General features: G+C 36.3%; 1 protein-coding gene across 6 annotated transcripts in view; it reads left to right on the top strand.

Moving 5' to 3' along the window:
* UBXN7 (UBX domain protein 7) overlaps positions 1-14,011 on the top strand; it is a 63,241-nt gene that overhangs the window by 37,448 nt on the left and 11,782 nt on the right. For 5 of the 6 annotated variants that reach the window (XM_061193213.1, XM_061193216.1, XM_061193214.1 and 2 more), the window contains 3 exons: positions 4,357-4,503; positions 5,862-5,952; positions 6,604-6,731. In XM_061193213.1, the coding sequence (XP_061049196.1) occupies positions 4,357-4,503; positions 5,862-5,952; positions 6,604-6,731 (366 nt within the window). The remainder of the gene's footprint in view (positions 1-4,356; positions 4,504-5,861; positions 5,953-6,603; positions 6,732-14,011) is intronic. The other variant, XM_061193219.1, reaches the window with a different exon arrangement.

Here is a 14,011-nt window from a genome sequence, read left to right as displayed (position 1 = left end):
GGGCAAGGGAACATTTCTTAGGTTTTCTTCTTTCCCATTAGCATGTAAGTTCCATGAACACAGGGATTTTGTTTTATTTATTGTTTTATTTATTGTTGTATAGTCACAGTGCATAGAGGGGTGTCTGGCACACAGTTGCCCCTCATTAAATCTTTGTTAAATGATTGAGTGGCATAATCTAGAGTATATTGTACAGAAAGAATCAGAACAATTTCCATAATATTCCTTATTTTCATAAGAAATACATGTTTATTTGTTAAAATTGCCATTCAGGGCTTCCCTGGTGGTGCAGTGGTTAAGAATCCGCCTGCCAGTGCAGGGGATGCAGGTTCAAGCCCTGGTCCGGGAAGATCCCACATGCCGCGGAACAACTAAGCCCATGCTCCACAACTACTGAGCCTGCGCTCTAGAGCCTGCAAGCCACAACTGCTGAAGCCTGTGTGCCTAGAGCTTGTGCTCCGCAACAAGAGAAGCCACCTTAACGAGAAGGCTGCTCACCACAACGAAGAGTAGCCCCCACTCACCGCAACTAGAGAAAGCCCACGTGCAGCAACAAAGAGGCAATGCAGCCAAAAATAAATAAATAAAATAAATTTATAAAAAATAAAAATAAAATATAAAAATTGCCATTCAATTGCACATGCACCTAGTCCTACTAAGAGTACTTTGTTAATTTCAAAAGTACTTGGCTATAAATGCAAGTAAAAACATTTTAGTTAAAATGTAAAGAACTGATTCAGTAACAAAATACGTAAGATAAAGTTTTTCTAAATAAACTTTATACATAGCTTATATTTTTATTCAAATTAGGCAAAAATTATAGGAAAAAACCAAGGAAAAATAATAGTAGTTTCCATTTACATAAGAAAGTATTGTGCATATTTTAATATATTTCCTTTTTGACTTTATGCATATATATTTATTCAAGCAAATTATTTTTTCCTCTGTATCCTCTTTTCATACTTTCCTGATCTGTTTGGGACTGGGAGAGATGTTAGTCTCTCACTGTTCTTCCATTATCACAGATAGACCTTGTCACATACCTCTCTATTTGGTATAGCCACACTTGCTCTTGGGTTTCTCTATAGTGGCTTTTGAATATTGATTCAGAACAACCTAATGAATTCCAAGAGGAAAGGTTCATCATTTGTCCCATGGCCCACTCTCACCTCTCGTCCTTGACTCATATAACTAGTATACTTAGTGAGATTATATAAGATTCTCTTATGTTCCCTCCAAACATTGTTGCTTTGCATGAAGTTTTTTGGGGCCCTTCTTTCTAGAAGTAATTTCTTTTTTTTTTTTTAATTTACTTAATTGAAGTATAGTTGATTTATAATGTGTTAATTTCTGCTGTACAGCAAAGTGATTCAGTTATACATATTTATGCATTCTTTTTCATATTCTTTTCTATTATGGTTTATCACAGGATATTGAATATAGTTCCCTGTGCTATACAGTAGGACCTTATTGTTTATCCATTCTATATATAATAGTTTGCATCTGCTAACCCCAAACTCCCAGTCCATCCCTCCCTCACCCCCTCTCCCCCTTGGCAACCACAAGTCTGTTCTCTATGTCTGTGAGTCTGTTTCTGTTTCCTAGATTAGGTCATTTGTGTCATATTTTAGATTCCACATATAAGTGATATCATATGGTATTTGTCTTTCTCTATCGGACTTATTTCACTTAGTATGATAATCACTAGTTGCATCCATGTTGCTGTAAATGGCATTATTTCGTTCTTTTTTATGGCTGAGTAGTATTCCATTGTATATATGTACCACATCTTCTTTATCCATTCACCTGTTGATGGACATTTAGCTTGTTTCCATGTCTTGGCTATTGTGAATAGTGCTGCTATGAACATATGGGTGCATATATCTTTTTGAATTATAGTTTTATTGGGATATATGCCCAGGAGTGGGATTGCTGGATCATATGGTAGCTCTATTTTTAGTTTTTTAAGGAACCTACATACTGTCTTCCATAGTGGCTGCACCAGTTTACCTTCCCGCCAACAGTGTAGGAGGGTTCCCTTTTCTCCACACCCTGTCCAGATTTGTAGATTTTTTAATGTGGCCATTTTGACTGGTGTGCAGTGGTACCTCATTGTAGTTTTGATTTATATTAGAAGTACTTTCTTAACAACATCTTCCAGTTTCTTTTGCTTGTATAAGGTTTCTCCCAATGTAAACTTCATGAAGGCAGGGATTTTTGTTTTGGTAACTGCTATAAATCCAGCATCTGTAACTGTACCTGAAACATGGTAGATCCTCAAATATTTGTCGAATGAATGAATCTGAATGAATGAAAGTGTGAATGTGAATAAATGAATTTTTAAAAACAATAGCAAATGACTCTCCATTGTTTTTGAATTCTGGACTTTTATTATTTTTCAGTGTTATACTTTTTTTTTTAATATTTATTTATTTATTTGGCTGCGCCAGGTCTTAGTTCCGGCATGTGGGATCATTGTGGCAGCATGCGGGATCTTTAGTTGCGGCTTGCAGGATCTTTTGTTGCGGCATGTGTGATCTAGTTCCCTGACCAGGGATCGAACCTGGGCCCCCTGCGTTGGGAGTGTGGAGTCTTAGCCACGGGACCACCAGGGAAGTTCGTTATACTTTTTTTTGGTCAGTGTTGTAGTTGAGGCAGACTTAATAAATTTACTTTATTATAGGGATTATGTACTCTTCAATCTGTCTCTCTAGAGTGTGTTATTTTTTTTCTTTGTTCTCAAATACTTTTTCTTCAGTTAAAGCAATATAATTACTCATTTATCTCCCATTTATCAAATCTATGTGCTTACTATAGGCAAGGAATTAAGTGGAATACTATTACTTTCTAGAAGCAGAGAGTTATTTTATTAAATTTGTATACTTAAAAATAAGCTTTTGACCAGTTAGTTGTAGCTTTCTGGCTCAATATAGGGCTGCTTCCTTTTAGAACTTGGGTTTTCACCTGTGGAATCAGTAATGAATATTATAAAATTATTTTCTCTGGGGGATTTGTACAGAAAAATAGGATAACAATTTTTGTAAGATTGTGTAAACTTTGTTATAAAACAAAAGATATTCTTAGTCTTATATTCTCCAGTACCTCCAAAATGATGTATGTTCTTCAATTATTGTTAACCTGAGTTAATTGATTCTTAAGATTTTCCCATGTCAAACTGATTTGGAAAAAAATACTGTTCTAGGACAAAATTATTCAAAACTATGGCTTTCATTTCATTGTTTCTATGCAAAGGTTTGAGGTAGCATTTGTTCATTTGCTTTTCTGCCATTCTTTTCCAGTTCAGCAATATTTCTTAGGTCATTATGGTGATGAGGAAATGTGAGGCAAAAAAGAAAGTGCACACTCATGCACTCATGATTGATATTTGTACTATAAATTGGGGAGTCTTTTGGAGATTATTCTGAAACATTCTTTGATCTGTAATCTCAATTTTGAAATACACTCCTAGGTAAACAACCCTGAGAGAAAAAATCCTCAGCAGCTTTTACTGAAAGATTTAGAGTGATTCTGTGAAATACCACATGCCTAATAATCGAGATGCATATATTTGGAAATGTTTATAGAAAATGATGTTGAAGAAAATAAAACAACATAAACTAATATGCACATACTAGTTACAACTATTAAAAAGGAGAGATATATTTGTGGATAGGGATTGACAGCACAATAGAATTATGTGACTTGTTGCCCTTGTTTGTGGAATCTTTTTCAGGTAAAGATGTTTACATGTACAATAAAAATCCAGCTACTATAACAAATAACAGTGAATAAAAGGAAAACAGTTCATTTAAATTTGAAAAATGCTTGCAAGTGGACAGTATAACTATATACATATAAGCAAAATAATGTAATTATAAAAAAATGTGTTTTTTTAAAATTTTATTTATTTTATTTTTGGCTGCTTTGGGTCTTCGTTGCTGCGCGCGGGCTTTCTCTAGTTGCGGCGAGCGGGGACTACTCTTTGTTGCAGTGCGTGGGCTTCTCATTGTGGTGGCTTCTCTTGTTGTGGAGCACGGGCTCTAGGTGTGCAGGCTTCAGTAGTTTTGGCACATGGGCTCAGTAGTTGTGGCTCGCGGGCTTAGTTGCTTCGCGGCATGTGGGATCTTCCCAGACCAGGGCATGAACCCGTGTCCCCTGCATTGGCAGGTGGATTCTTAACCACTGAACCATGAGGGAAGCCTGTAATTAATGTTTAGACACTGAAAGCTATAGATGTCATACTTGGGGAAAAAAACAGTATTTATATGGAAAAAGGACAGCTTCTGAATTCTGAAACATACCAGTTACCAAGTAGAAAATGTTTGTAACAATTGTTATGTAACTTTACTCTTACAGGCCAAAGAGTGTGGCCAGATGCAGAATAAGTGGCTGATGATAAACATTCAGAATGTACAAGACTTTGCATGCCAGTGCCTCAACCGTGATGTATGGAGCAATGAAGCTGTGAAGAATATTATCCGAGAACATTTCATTTTCTGGCAGGTGGGGAGAGTTAATTAAAAATTTTGTAGTATTTTACTTTGGTACATGGGATGTCGGGGAAGAGGAATTGGGTTATAAACTGGAAAAAATTCATAACTGAGTTAAATTTTGACATATGAAAAAGTAAAACCACCCATAATGGCTGAAATAGTAAGGATAAGTGAAAGGGCAGCAATGAAGGGAAGGAGGAAAAAAGGAACCAAGCCGTGTAAACCATATAGTATTCATATCTCAGAAGAGTTTGAACGTCTTGATAGAGTGTGCAGCTGTACTGTTCAATAGAAATGTAATGTGATTTAAAATTTTCTAGTAGCCACATTTAAAAAGGTCAAAAGAAACAGGCGATTGATTTTAATATATTTTAAAAATCAATATCTCTAATATAAAACTAATATTAAAATAATGATGAGGTGTTTTGATTTTTTTTTTTTTTTTTTTTGGTGTTAAGCCTTCATGATCTGGTATGTATTTTACACTTACAGTACAGCTGTTAGGACTAGTCACATTTCAAATGCTTTAGTAGCACATGTTCTAATGGCTACTATAATTGATAGTGGGACTGTAGAAGATCTTGAAGTAATCAAAAGACATTTGACTAAGACATGGATTTTAGCTTGAGTTTGATAGTCTTTAATTGTATGTCCTTAAACTTGTCATTTAGTCTTACTGGCTCTGGTTTCTTTTTATATAAATTACCAAGCTAAGGGTAGATGATTGTGCTCCTATTGTTTATATTATGAAAAATTATAGGGAATTCCCTGGAGGTCCAGTGGTTAGGACTCTGTGCTTCCACAGGGGGCACCGGTTTGATCCCTGGTCAGGGAACTAAGATTCTGTATGCTGCGTGGCACAGCCAAAAAAAATTTTTTTATAAAATAAATACTTCTGAATGAACTTAATCTTTTCCCCACTCTAAGACATGCTGTTAATGTTAGTAATTTGCCTGTTCATGTTTTACAGGCCCCTAAATTCAGTAAATTTTTTTCTGAATGGTAACCTTTTATTCAGCGACTGTTGATTGAGCATCTCTTTGCCTAGCAGTATGCTATATGCACTTGAGCTTATAATCTTAATATATTGTGATTTATTAAGATATATGTGGTTGAGAGTCAGGAATGAAACAGGTAGACAGATAACTTGAAAAGGAAGAGCAATACCTCTTTTGAGCTGGGAAAGGAGTAAGAATGGATTGCTATATTTATATAAGTTTCAGAAGTGACTGAGGGCAGGAAGTGGAGGGAGTTCACACTAGGTGACCTTCATTTTCTCTGTAATTGCTGTTGGTATATAACAAGGATATAGTTAGTACTTTTTTAAGAGGCTGATTTTTTTTTTTTTTAATATCAATGATTTAACAGGTTTATCATGACAGTGAGGAAGGTCAGAGATACATACAGTTTTATAAGCTAGGGGATTTCCCCTATGTTTCCATCTTGGATCCACGGACAGGTAAGGATTATTTCAGCTTATGGTCTTTAACCTATTATTTAACTTTCAGTTACCTAAATAATCTTTAATATTTGACTGGGTCCAGTTTCAAAATTGTTTGTAGTAATTTAGTTGAAGGGTTTTTGTTCATGCCCTTTAGACTTATTTAAACATCTATTGATGTGTGTATTTAGGGAATATGTTTCCAACAACTTTGGGAGATGGTAGTATTTTATATTTGTGCAGTTCTCTTCTTTCAAAGAATAACTGTTTATCTTCCTTATGATTTTTAAGGAATCCCCTTAGGTCACTAAAATGTTCAGATTGTTCAGGTGCTGGTTGTAATCCCACCAAAGAAGCAGAGGGTAGAGCTGGGTTTATTATTAATTGATTGAGTTTTATATAGGTATTGCTTTCTCTGAATCTCTTCTTCCTAAATGGCAATAAATGATATCAGTAAAGTAGTTCCTCCATCATGATGGCTGGGAATCTCTTAGGTTGGTTATAATTAATGTATTCCCTAGGTTATGAAGACACTATGTAACTTAAGCTGGTGTTGGGTGGGGATATGTTCCCGGTAAATTTTAATTATGTATATGCTGAAAGAAATACTTAGTGAGAATTCAGAAAGAGTGTTGATTTTATTTCTATATCCTGGTTTTTAATCTGTAGGTCAGAAGCTAGTAGAGTGGCACCAGTTAGACGTATCTTCTTTCTTGGACCAAGTAACAGGATTTCTGGGTGAACACGGGCAACTGGATGGACTTTCTAGCAGTCCCCCCAAAAAATGTGCCCGTTCAGTAAGTATGACTAAAAAGTGGTGATGGGCAGTTAACTGTCACTGTATAGAAGTGTCTTGTGTAAAATGTTTGAGGTTAAGATGGTAAAGATAATAATGTAAGTGGTGGACAGTTACAATTTGTGGCTGCACGACATCTTACATTTTGATAGTTTCCTACGTAAGGGTTCTCTCTTCTCAGTGAAATTACAGGATTCATACTTCCCATCTCCTAGGATCAGGCATGTGACCTAAGACCTGGATTTAGAAGTAAACAATGTGAATATGTAGCAGTGAGCAGGAAGACTGACCAGCAAGCCTGGTAACAGAGAAACCCACTTCTTCAGGGGCAGCACTGCTTGGACTTTTGGAATCCAGGTCTAAGCAGCAGCGGAAATGGTATTTTTGCTAGAACAACTCTTATGGTGTAATTGGGCATTATTGCTGATTACATACCTTTAGGACCTGGGTCTCAGGCCCACCCAAAGATTATTTCTATATTTGATTTCTATAATATGCTATTACTAGGCAGACCTATTTGATAATTGATAGCAAGATTAGTTGCATGTAGGAGACCTTCAAAGATGTGGGAATCTCACATTGATTGTAGGAACTGTTTGGGTTTGATGGCAGTGAGGATAAAATTAGTTACAGAGGATGTGACTTTAGCAGTCCAATATCATGCAGTGATGAAACAGTTCCTTAAGTTATTACCTAGAATAAAGTGCCCATTTAAGGAGAGGCTATGGGTGCTTGCCAAGGGTTTGTATAGAATTATCCCCCCCCCTCCATTACACAGAAATTTTACTTAAGTAGAATTCTTTCTTAAGGCATTAAAAAACCCAGGAAGTTTCTGTGATTTCCCTAAGAGAGTTTTCTCATCTTTTGCAGTCATAGGCTGATACTGTCAAAAACCAGAGCCTGAGCTTTTGAGTTGATGAATTACAACATAAATTGAGTTTAAAATCTCACTAGATCTCTTATAAAAGTTAAGGGACTTAGTAGGGAAAAGAGTGGGACCATAAAATTGGACAGTTACATAGGGCTGGTTTGGGTGACTAGTACCTCAGACCCCACTTCTGAACTAAATTCTCTGAGTGTTACGAATTTTGATCAACTATGTACAACAGACACAGCAACAAATAATGGCTTAAACAAGGAAGATATCTTTTCTCAACAAGAAGTTCAGAGGCAAGCAGTCTAGGACTTGACTCATGTGGATGTCATCAAGGAACCAGGTTCCTCCCCTTTTTTTCCCCCCCTTCATCCTTAGTATTGGCTTTTGTCCTCATTGTCACAGTACAGATGCTGTGCTCCCGTCTTCAGCATGGACAAGGAGGAAGGGGGTGGCGTCTCTATTCCAAAGGTAAAACAGCCACAGATAAGAGTTCTGCTTGTTTTAGCTGGACACATTTTCTTGTACACAGTTGAGGTTCTTTTAATAAGGAAGCAAAGAAGACTCGATGTGAAATAGGAAACTTAACAGAGTCCATCATAATGTCATTCTTTAAAATCAGCCTTCATGATACGCAGTGTTATTATCTGTAGTCAGTCCAAGCCATTGCATGTCACGTGAGCATATCTGTTTGCTTTCTTGTGAGTGCTATTTAAGTTTATTTTGAAAAATTTCATAGCTTTGTTGAAGTATAATTAATGTGTAGTAACTGAGTATATTTAAAATTTGCAATTTGACAAGTTTTGATATGAGCATCTTTTCATGTGCTTTTTTACTGTCTGTCTCTTTTTGTAAAGAGCCTATTCAGATCTCAGGCTCATTTTTTTCTTACTGGGTTGTATATCTTTTTTTTTGTGAGGGGGGCGGCCCATGCTGCGCAGCATGTGGAATCTTAGTTCCCTGACCAGGGATGAAACCCGTGCCCCCTGCAGTGGAAGTGCGGAGTCTTAACCACTGGACCGCCAGGGAAGGCCCCTGGGTTGTATATCTTTTTATTGAGTTGTAAGGACTTAGATGTAAGTCCTTTGTTGGATATATGGTTTGCAGATATTTTTTTTCAGTTTGTTGCTTGCTTATTCATTTCATGATGGTGTTTTTGAAGAGCAAATTTTAAAATGTTGATGAAATCCAATTTATCAACTTTCTTTTTTATTTTAACGTTTTTATTGGAGTATAATTGCTTTACAATGCTGTATTAGTTTCTGCTTTATAACAAAGTGAATCAGTTATACATATACATATATCCCCTTTTCTCTTCCCTCTTGCGTCTCCCTCCCACCCTCCCTATCCCACCGTTCTAGCTGGTCACGAAGCACCGAGCTGATTTCCCTGTGCTATGTGACTGCTTCCCACTAGCTATCTGTTTTACATTTGGTAGTGTTTATATGTCCATATATAAACTACCACTCTCTCACTTTGTCCCAGCTTACCCTTCCCCTTCCTCGTGTCCTCAAGTCCATTCTCTAGTAGGTCTGCGTCTTTATTTCCATCTTTCCCTGGGTTCTTCATGACCATTTTTTTTTTCTTTTTAGATTCCATATATATATGTTAGCATACGGTATTTGTTTTTCTCTTTCTGACTTACTTCGCTCTGTATGACAGACTCTAGGTCCATCCACCTCACTACAAATAACTCAATTCTGTTTCTTTTTATGGCTGAGTAATATTCCATTTTATATATGTGCCACGTCTTCTTTATCCATTCATCTATCGATGCACACTTAGGTTGCTTCCATGTCCTGGCTATTGTAAATAGAGCTGCAATGAACATTGTGGTACATGACTCTTTTTGAATTATGGTTTTCTCAGGGTAAATGCCCAGTAGTGCAATTGCTGGGTCATGTGGTAGTTCTACTTTTAGATTTTTAAGGAACCATACTGTTCTCCATAGTGGCTGTATCAATTTACATTCCCACCAACAGTGTATAAGGATTCCCTTTTCTCCACACCCTCTCGAGCATTTATTGTTTGTAGATTTTTTTGATGATGGCCATTCTGACTGGTGTGAGATGATATCACATTATAGTTTTGATTTGCATTTCTCTAATGATTAATGATGTTGAGCATTCTTTCATGTGTTTGTTGGCAATTTGTATATCTTCTTTGGAGAAATGTCTATTTAGGTCTTCTGCCCATTTCTGGATTGGGTTGTTTGTTTTTTGATATTGAGCTGCATGAGCTGCTTGTAAATTTTGGAGATTAATCCTTTGTCAGTTGCTTCATTTGCAAATATTTTCTCCCATTCTGAGGGTTGTCTTTTCATCTTGTTTATGGTTTCATTTGCTGTGCAAAAGCTTTTAAGTTTCATTAGGTCCCATTTGTTTATTTTTGTTTTTATTTCCATTTCTCTAGGAGGTGGGTCAAAAAGGATCTTGCTGTGATTTATGTCATAGAGTGTTCTGCCTATGTTTTCCTCTAAGAGTTTGATAGTGTCTGGCCTTACATTTAGGTCTTTAATCCATTTTGAGTTTATTTTTGTGTATGGTGTTAGGGACTGTTCTAATTTCATTCTTTTACATGTAGGTGTCCAATTTTCCCAGCACCACTTATTGAAGAGGCTGTCTTTTCTCCATTGTATATTCTTGCCTCCTTTATCAAAGATAAGGTGACGATATATGCGTGGGTTTATCTCTGGGCTTTCTATCCTGTTCCATTGATCTATATTTCTGTTTTTGTGCCAGTGCCATACTGTCTTGATTACTGTAGCTTTGTAGTATAGTCTGAAGTCAGGGAGCCTGATTCCTCCAGCTCCGTTTTTCTTTCTCAAGATTGCTTTGGCTATTCCGGGTCATTTGTGTTTCCATACAAATTGTGAAATTTTTTGTTCTAGTTCTGTGAAAAATGCCATTGGTAGTTTGATAGGGATTGCATTGAATCTGTAGATTGCTTTGGGTAGTATAGTTATTTTCTTTTTTTTTTTTATGAACATTGTGGTACATGAATTTTTTTTTTTAATTTAATTTTATTTATTTTTTTATACAGCAGGTCCTTATTAGTCATCAGTTATATACACATCAGTGTATACATGTCAATCCCAATCGCCCAATTCATCACACCACCACCCCCACCACCACCCCCTGCCGCTTTCCCCCCTTGGTGTCCATACATTTGTTCTCTACATCTGTGTCTCAATTTTATGCCCTGCAAACCGGTTCATCTGTACCATTTTTCTAGGTTCCACATATATGTGTTAATATACGATATTTGTTTTTCTCTTTCTGACTTGTATGACAGTCTCTAGATCCATCCACGTCTCTACAAATGACCCAATTTCGTTCCTTTTTATGGCTGAGTAATATTCTGTTGTATATATGTACCACGTCTTCTTTATCCATTCGTCTGTCAATGGGCATTTAGGTTGCTTCCATGACCTGGCTATTGTAAATAGTGCTGCAATGAACATTGGGGTGCATGTGTCTTTTTGAATTACAGTTTTCTCTGGGTATATGCCCAGTAGTGGGTCATATGGTAATTCTATTTTTAGTTTTTTAAGGAACCTCCATACTGTTCTCCATAGTGGCTGTATCAATTTACATTCCCACCAACAGTGCAAGAGGGTTCCCTTTTCTCCACACCCTTTCCAGTACTTGTTGTTTGTAGATTTTCTGATGATGCCCATTCTGACTGGTGTGAGGTGATACCTCATTGTAGTTTCGATGTGCATTTCTCTAATAATTAGTGATGTTGAGCAGCTTTTCATGTGCTTCTTGGCCATCTGTCCGTCTTCTTTGGAGAAATGTGTATTTAGGTCTTCTGCCCATTTTTGGATTGGGTTGTTTGTTTCTTTAATATTGAGCTGCATGAGCTGTTTATATATTTTGGAGATTAATCCTTTGTCCGTTGATTCGTTTGCAAATATTTCCTCCCATTCTGAGGGTTGTCTTTTCGTCTTATTTATGGTTTCCTTTGCTGTGCAAAAGCTTTGAAGTTTCATTAGGTCCCATTTGTTTATTTTTGCTTTTATTTCCATTACTCTAGGAAGTGGATCAAAAAAGATCTTGCTGTGATTTATGTCAAAGAGTGTTCTTCCTGCGTTTTCCTCTAAGAGTTTTATAGTGTCCGGTCTTACATTTAGGTCTCTAATCCATTTCAAATTTATTTTTGTGTACGGTGTTAGGGAGTGTTCTAATTTCATTCTTTTACATGTAGGTGTCCAGTTTTCCCAGCACCACTTATTGAAGAGACTGTTTTTTCTCCATTATATATCCTTGCCTCCTTTGTTATAGATTAGTTGACCATAGGTGCATGGGTTTATCTCTGGGCTTTCTATCTTGTTCCATTGATCTATGTTTCTGTTTTTGTGCCAGTACCATATTGTCTTGATTACTGTAGCTTTGTAGTATAGTCTGAAGTCAGGGAGTCTGATTCCTCCAGCTCCGTTTTTTTCCCTCAAGACTGCTTTGGCTATTCAGGGTCTTTTGTGTCTCCATACACATTTTAAGAGTTTTTGTTCTAGTTCCGTAAAAAATGCCATTGGTAATTTGATAGGGATTGCATTGAATATATTGCTTTGGGTAGTATAGTCATTTTCACAATATTGATTCTTCCAATCCAAGAACATGGTATATCTCTCTATCTGTTGGTATCATCTTTAATTTCTTTCATCAGCGTCTTATAGTTTTCTGCATACAGGTCTTTTGTCTCCTTAGGTATTTTTATTCCTAGGTATTTGATACTTTTTGTTGCAATGGTAAATGGGAGTGTTTCCTTAATTTCTCTTTCAGATATTTCATCATTAGTGTATAGGAATGCAAGAGAGTTCTGTGCATTAATTTTGTATCCTGCAGCTTTACCAAATTCATTGATTAGCTCTAGTAGTTTTCTGGTAGCATCTTTAAGATTCTCTAAGTATAGTATCATGTCATCTGCAAACAGTGACAGTTTTACTTCTTCTTTTCCAATTTGTATTCCTTTTATTTGTTTTTCTTCTCTGATTGCCGTGGCTAGGACTTCCAGAACTATGTTGAATAACAGTGGTGAGAGTGGACATCCTTGTCTCATTCCTGATCTTAGAGGAAATGCTTTCAGTTTTTCACCGTTGAGAATGATGTTTGCTGTGGGTTTGTCATATATGGCCTTTATTATGTTGAGGCAGGTTCCCTATATGCCCACTTTCTGGAGAGTTTTTATCATAAATGGGTGTTGAATTTTGTCAAAAGCTTTTTCTGCATCTATTGAGATGATCATATGGTTTTTATTCTTCAATTTGTTAATATGGTGTATCACATTGATTGATTTGCATATATTGAAGAATCCTTGCATCCCTGGGATAAATCCCACTTGATCGTGGTGTATGATCCTTTTAATGTGTTGTTGGATTCTATATGCTAGTATTTTGTTGAGGATTTTTGCATCTATATTCATGAGTGATATTGGTCTGTAATTTTCTTTTTTTTTTGTAGTATCTTTATCTGGTTTTGGTATCAGGGTGATGGTGGCCTTGTAGAATGAGTTTGGGAGTGTTCCTTCCTCCACAGTTTGAGAAGGATGGGTGTTAGCGCTTCTCTAAATGTTTGATAGAATTCACCTGTGAAGCCATCTGGTCCTGGACTTTTGTTTTTTGGAAGATTTTTAATCACAGTTTCAATTTCATTACTTGTGATTGGTCTGTTCATATTTTCTATTTCTTCCTGGTTCAGTCTTGGAAGGTTATACCTTTCTAAGAATTTGTCCATTTCTTCCAGGTTGCCCATTTTATTGGCATAGAGTTGCTTGTAGTAGTCTCTTAGGATGCTTTGTATTTCTGCGGTGTCTGTTGTAACTTCTCATTTTTCATTTCTAATTTTATTGATTTAAGTCCTCTCCCTCTTTTTCTTGATGAGTCTGGCTAATGGTTTATCAATTTTGTTTATCTTCTGAAAGAACCAGCTTTTAGTTTTATTGATCTTTGCTATTGTTTTCTTTGTTTCTATTTCATTTATTTCTGCTCTGATCTTTATGATTTCTCTCCTTCCACTAAATTTGGGTTTTGTTTGTTCTTCTTTCTCTAGTTCCTTTAGGTGTAAGGTTAGATTTTTTATTTGAGATTTTTCTTGTTTCTTGAGGTAGACTTGTATAGCTATAAACTTCCCTCTTAGAACTGGTTTTGCTGCATCCCATAGGTTTTGGATCATCGTGTTTTCATTGTCAGTTGTCTCTAGGTATTTTTTGATTTCCTCTTTGATTTCTTCAGTGATCTCTTGGTTATTTAGTAACGTATTGTTTAGCCTCCATGTGTTTGTGTTTTTTACGTTTTTTTCCCTGTAATTCATTTCTGATCTCATAGTGTCATGGTCAGAAAGATGCTTGATATGATTTCAATTTCTTAAATTTACTGTGGCTTGATTGGTGACCCAAGATGTGATCTA

Source organism: Eubalaena glacialis, chromosome 6 (assembly GCF_028564815.1).
Source record: "Eubalaena glacialis isolate mEubGla1 chromosome 6, mEubGla1.1.hap2.+ XY, whole genome shotgun sequence".
In the NCBI taxonomy this organism is placed as follows: Eukaryota; Metazoa; Chordata; class Mammalia; order Artiodactyla; family Balaenidae; genus Eubalaena; species Eubalaena glacialis.
Note: the sequence above shows the minus strand (reverse complement) of the source record. Positions and strands in the feature narration are given on the sequence as shown.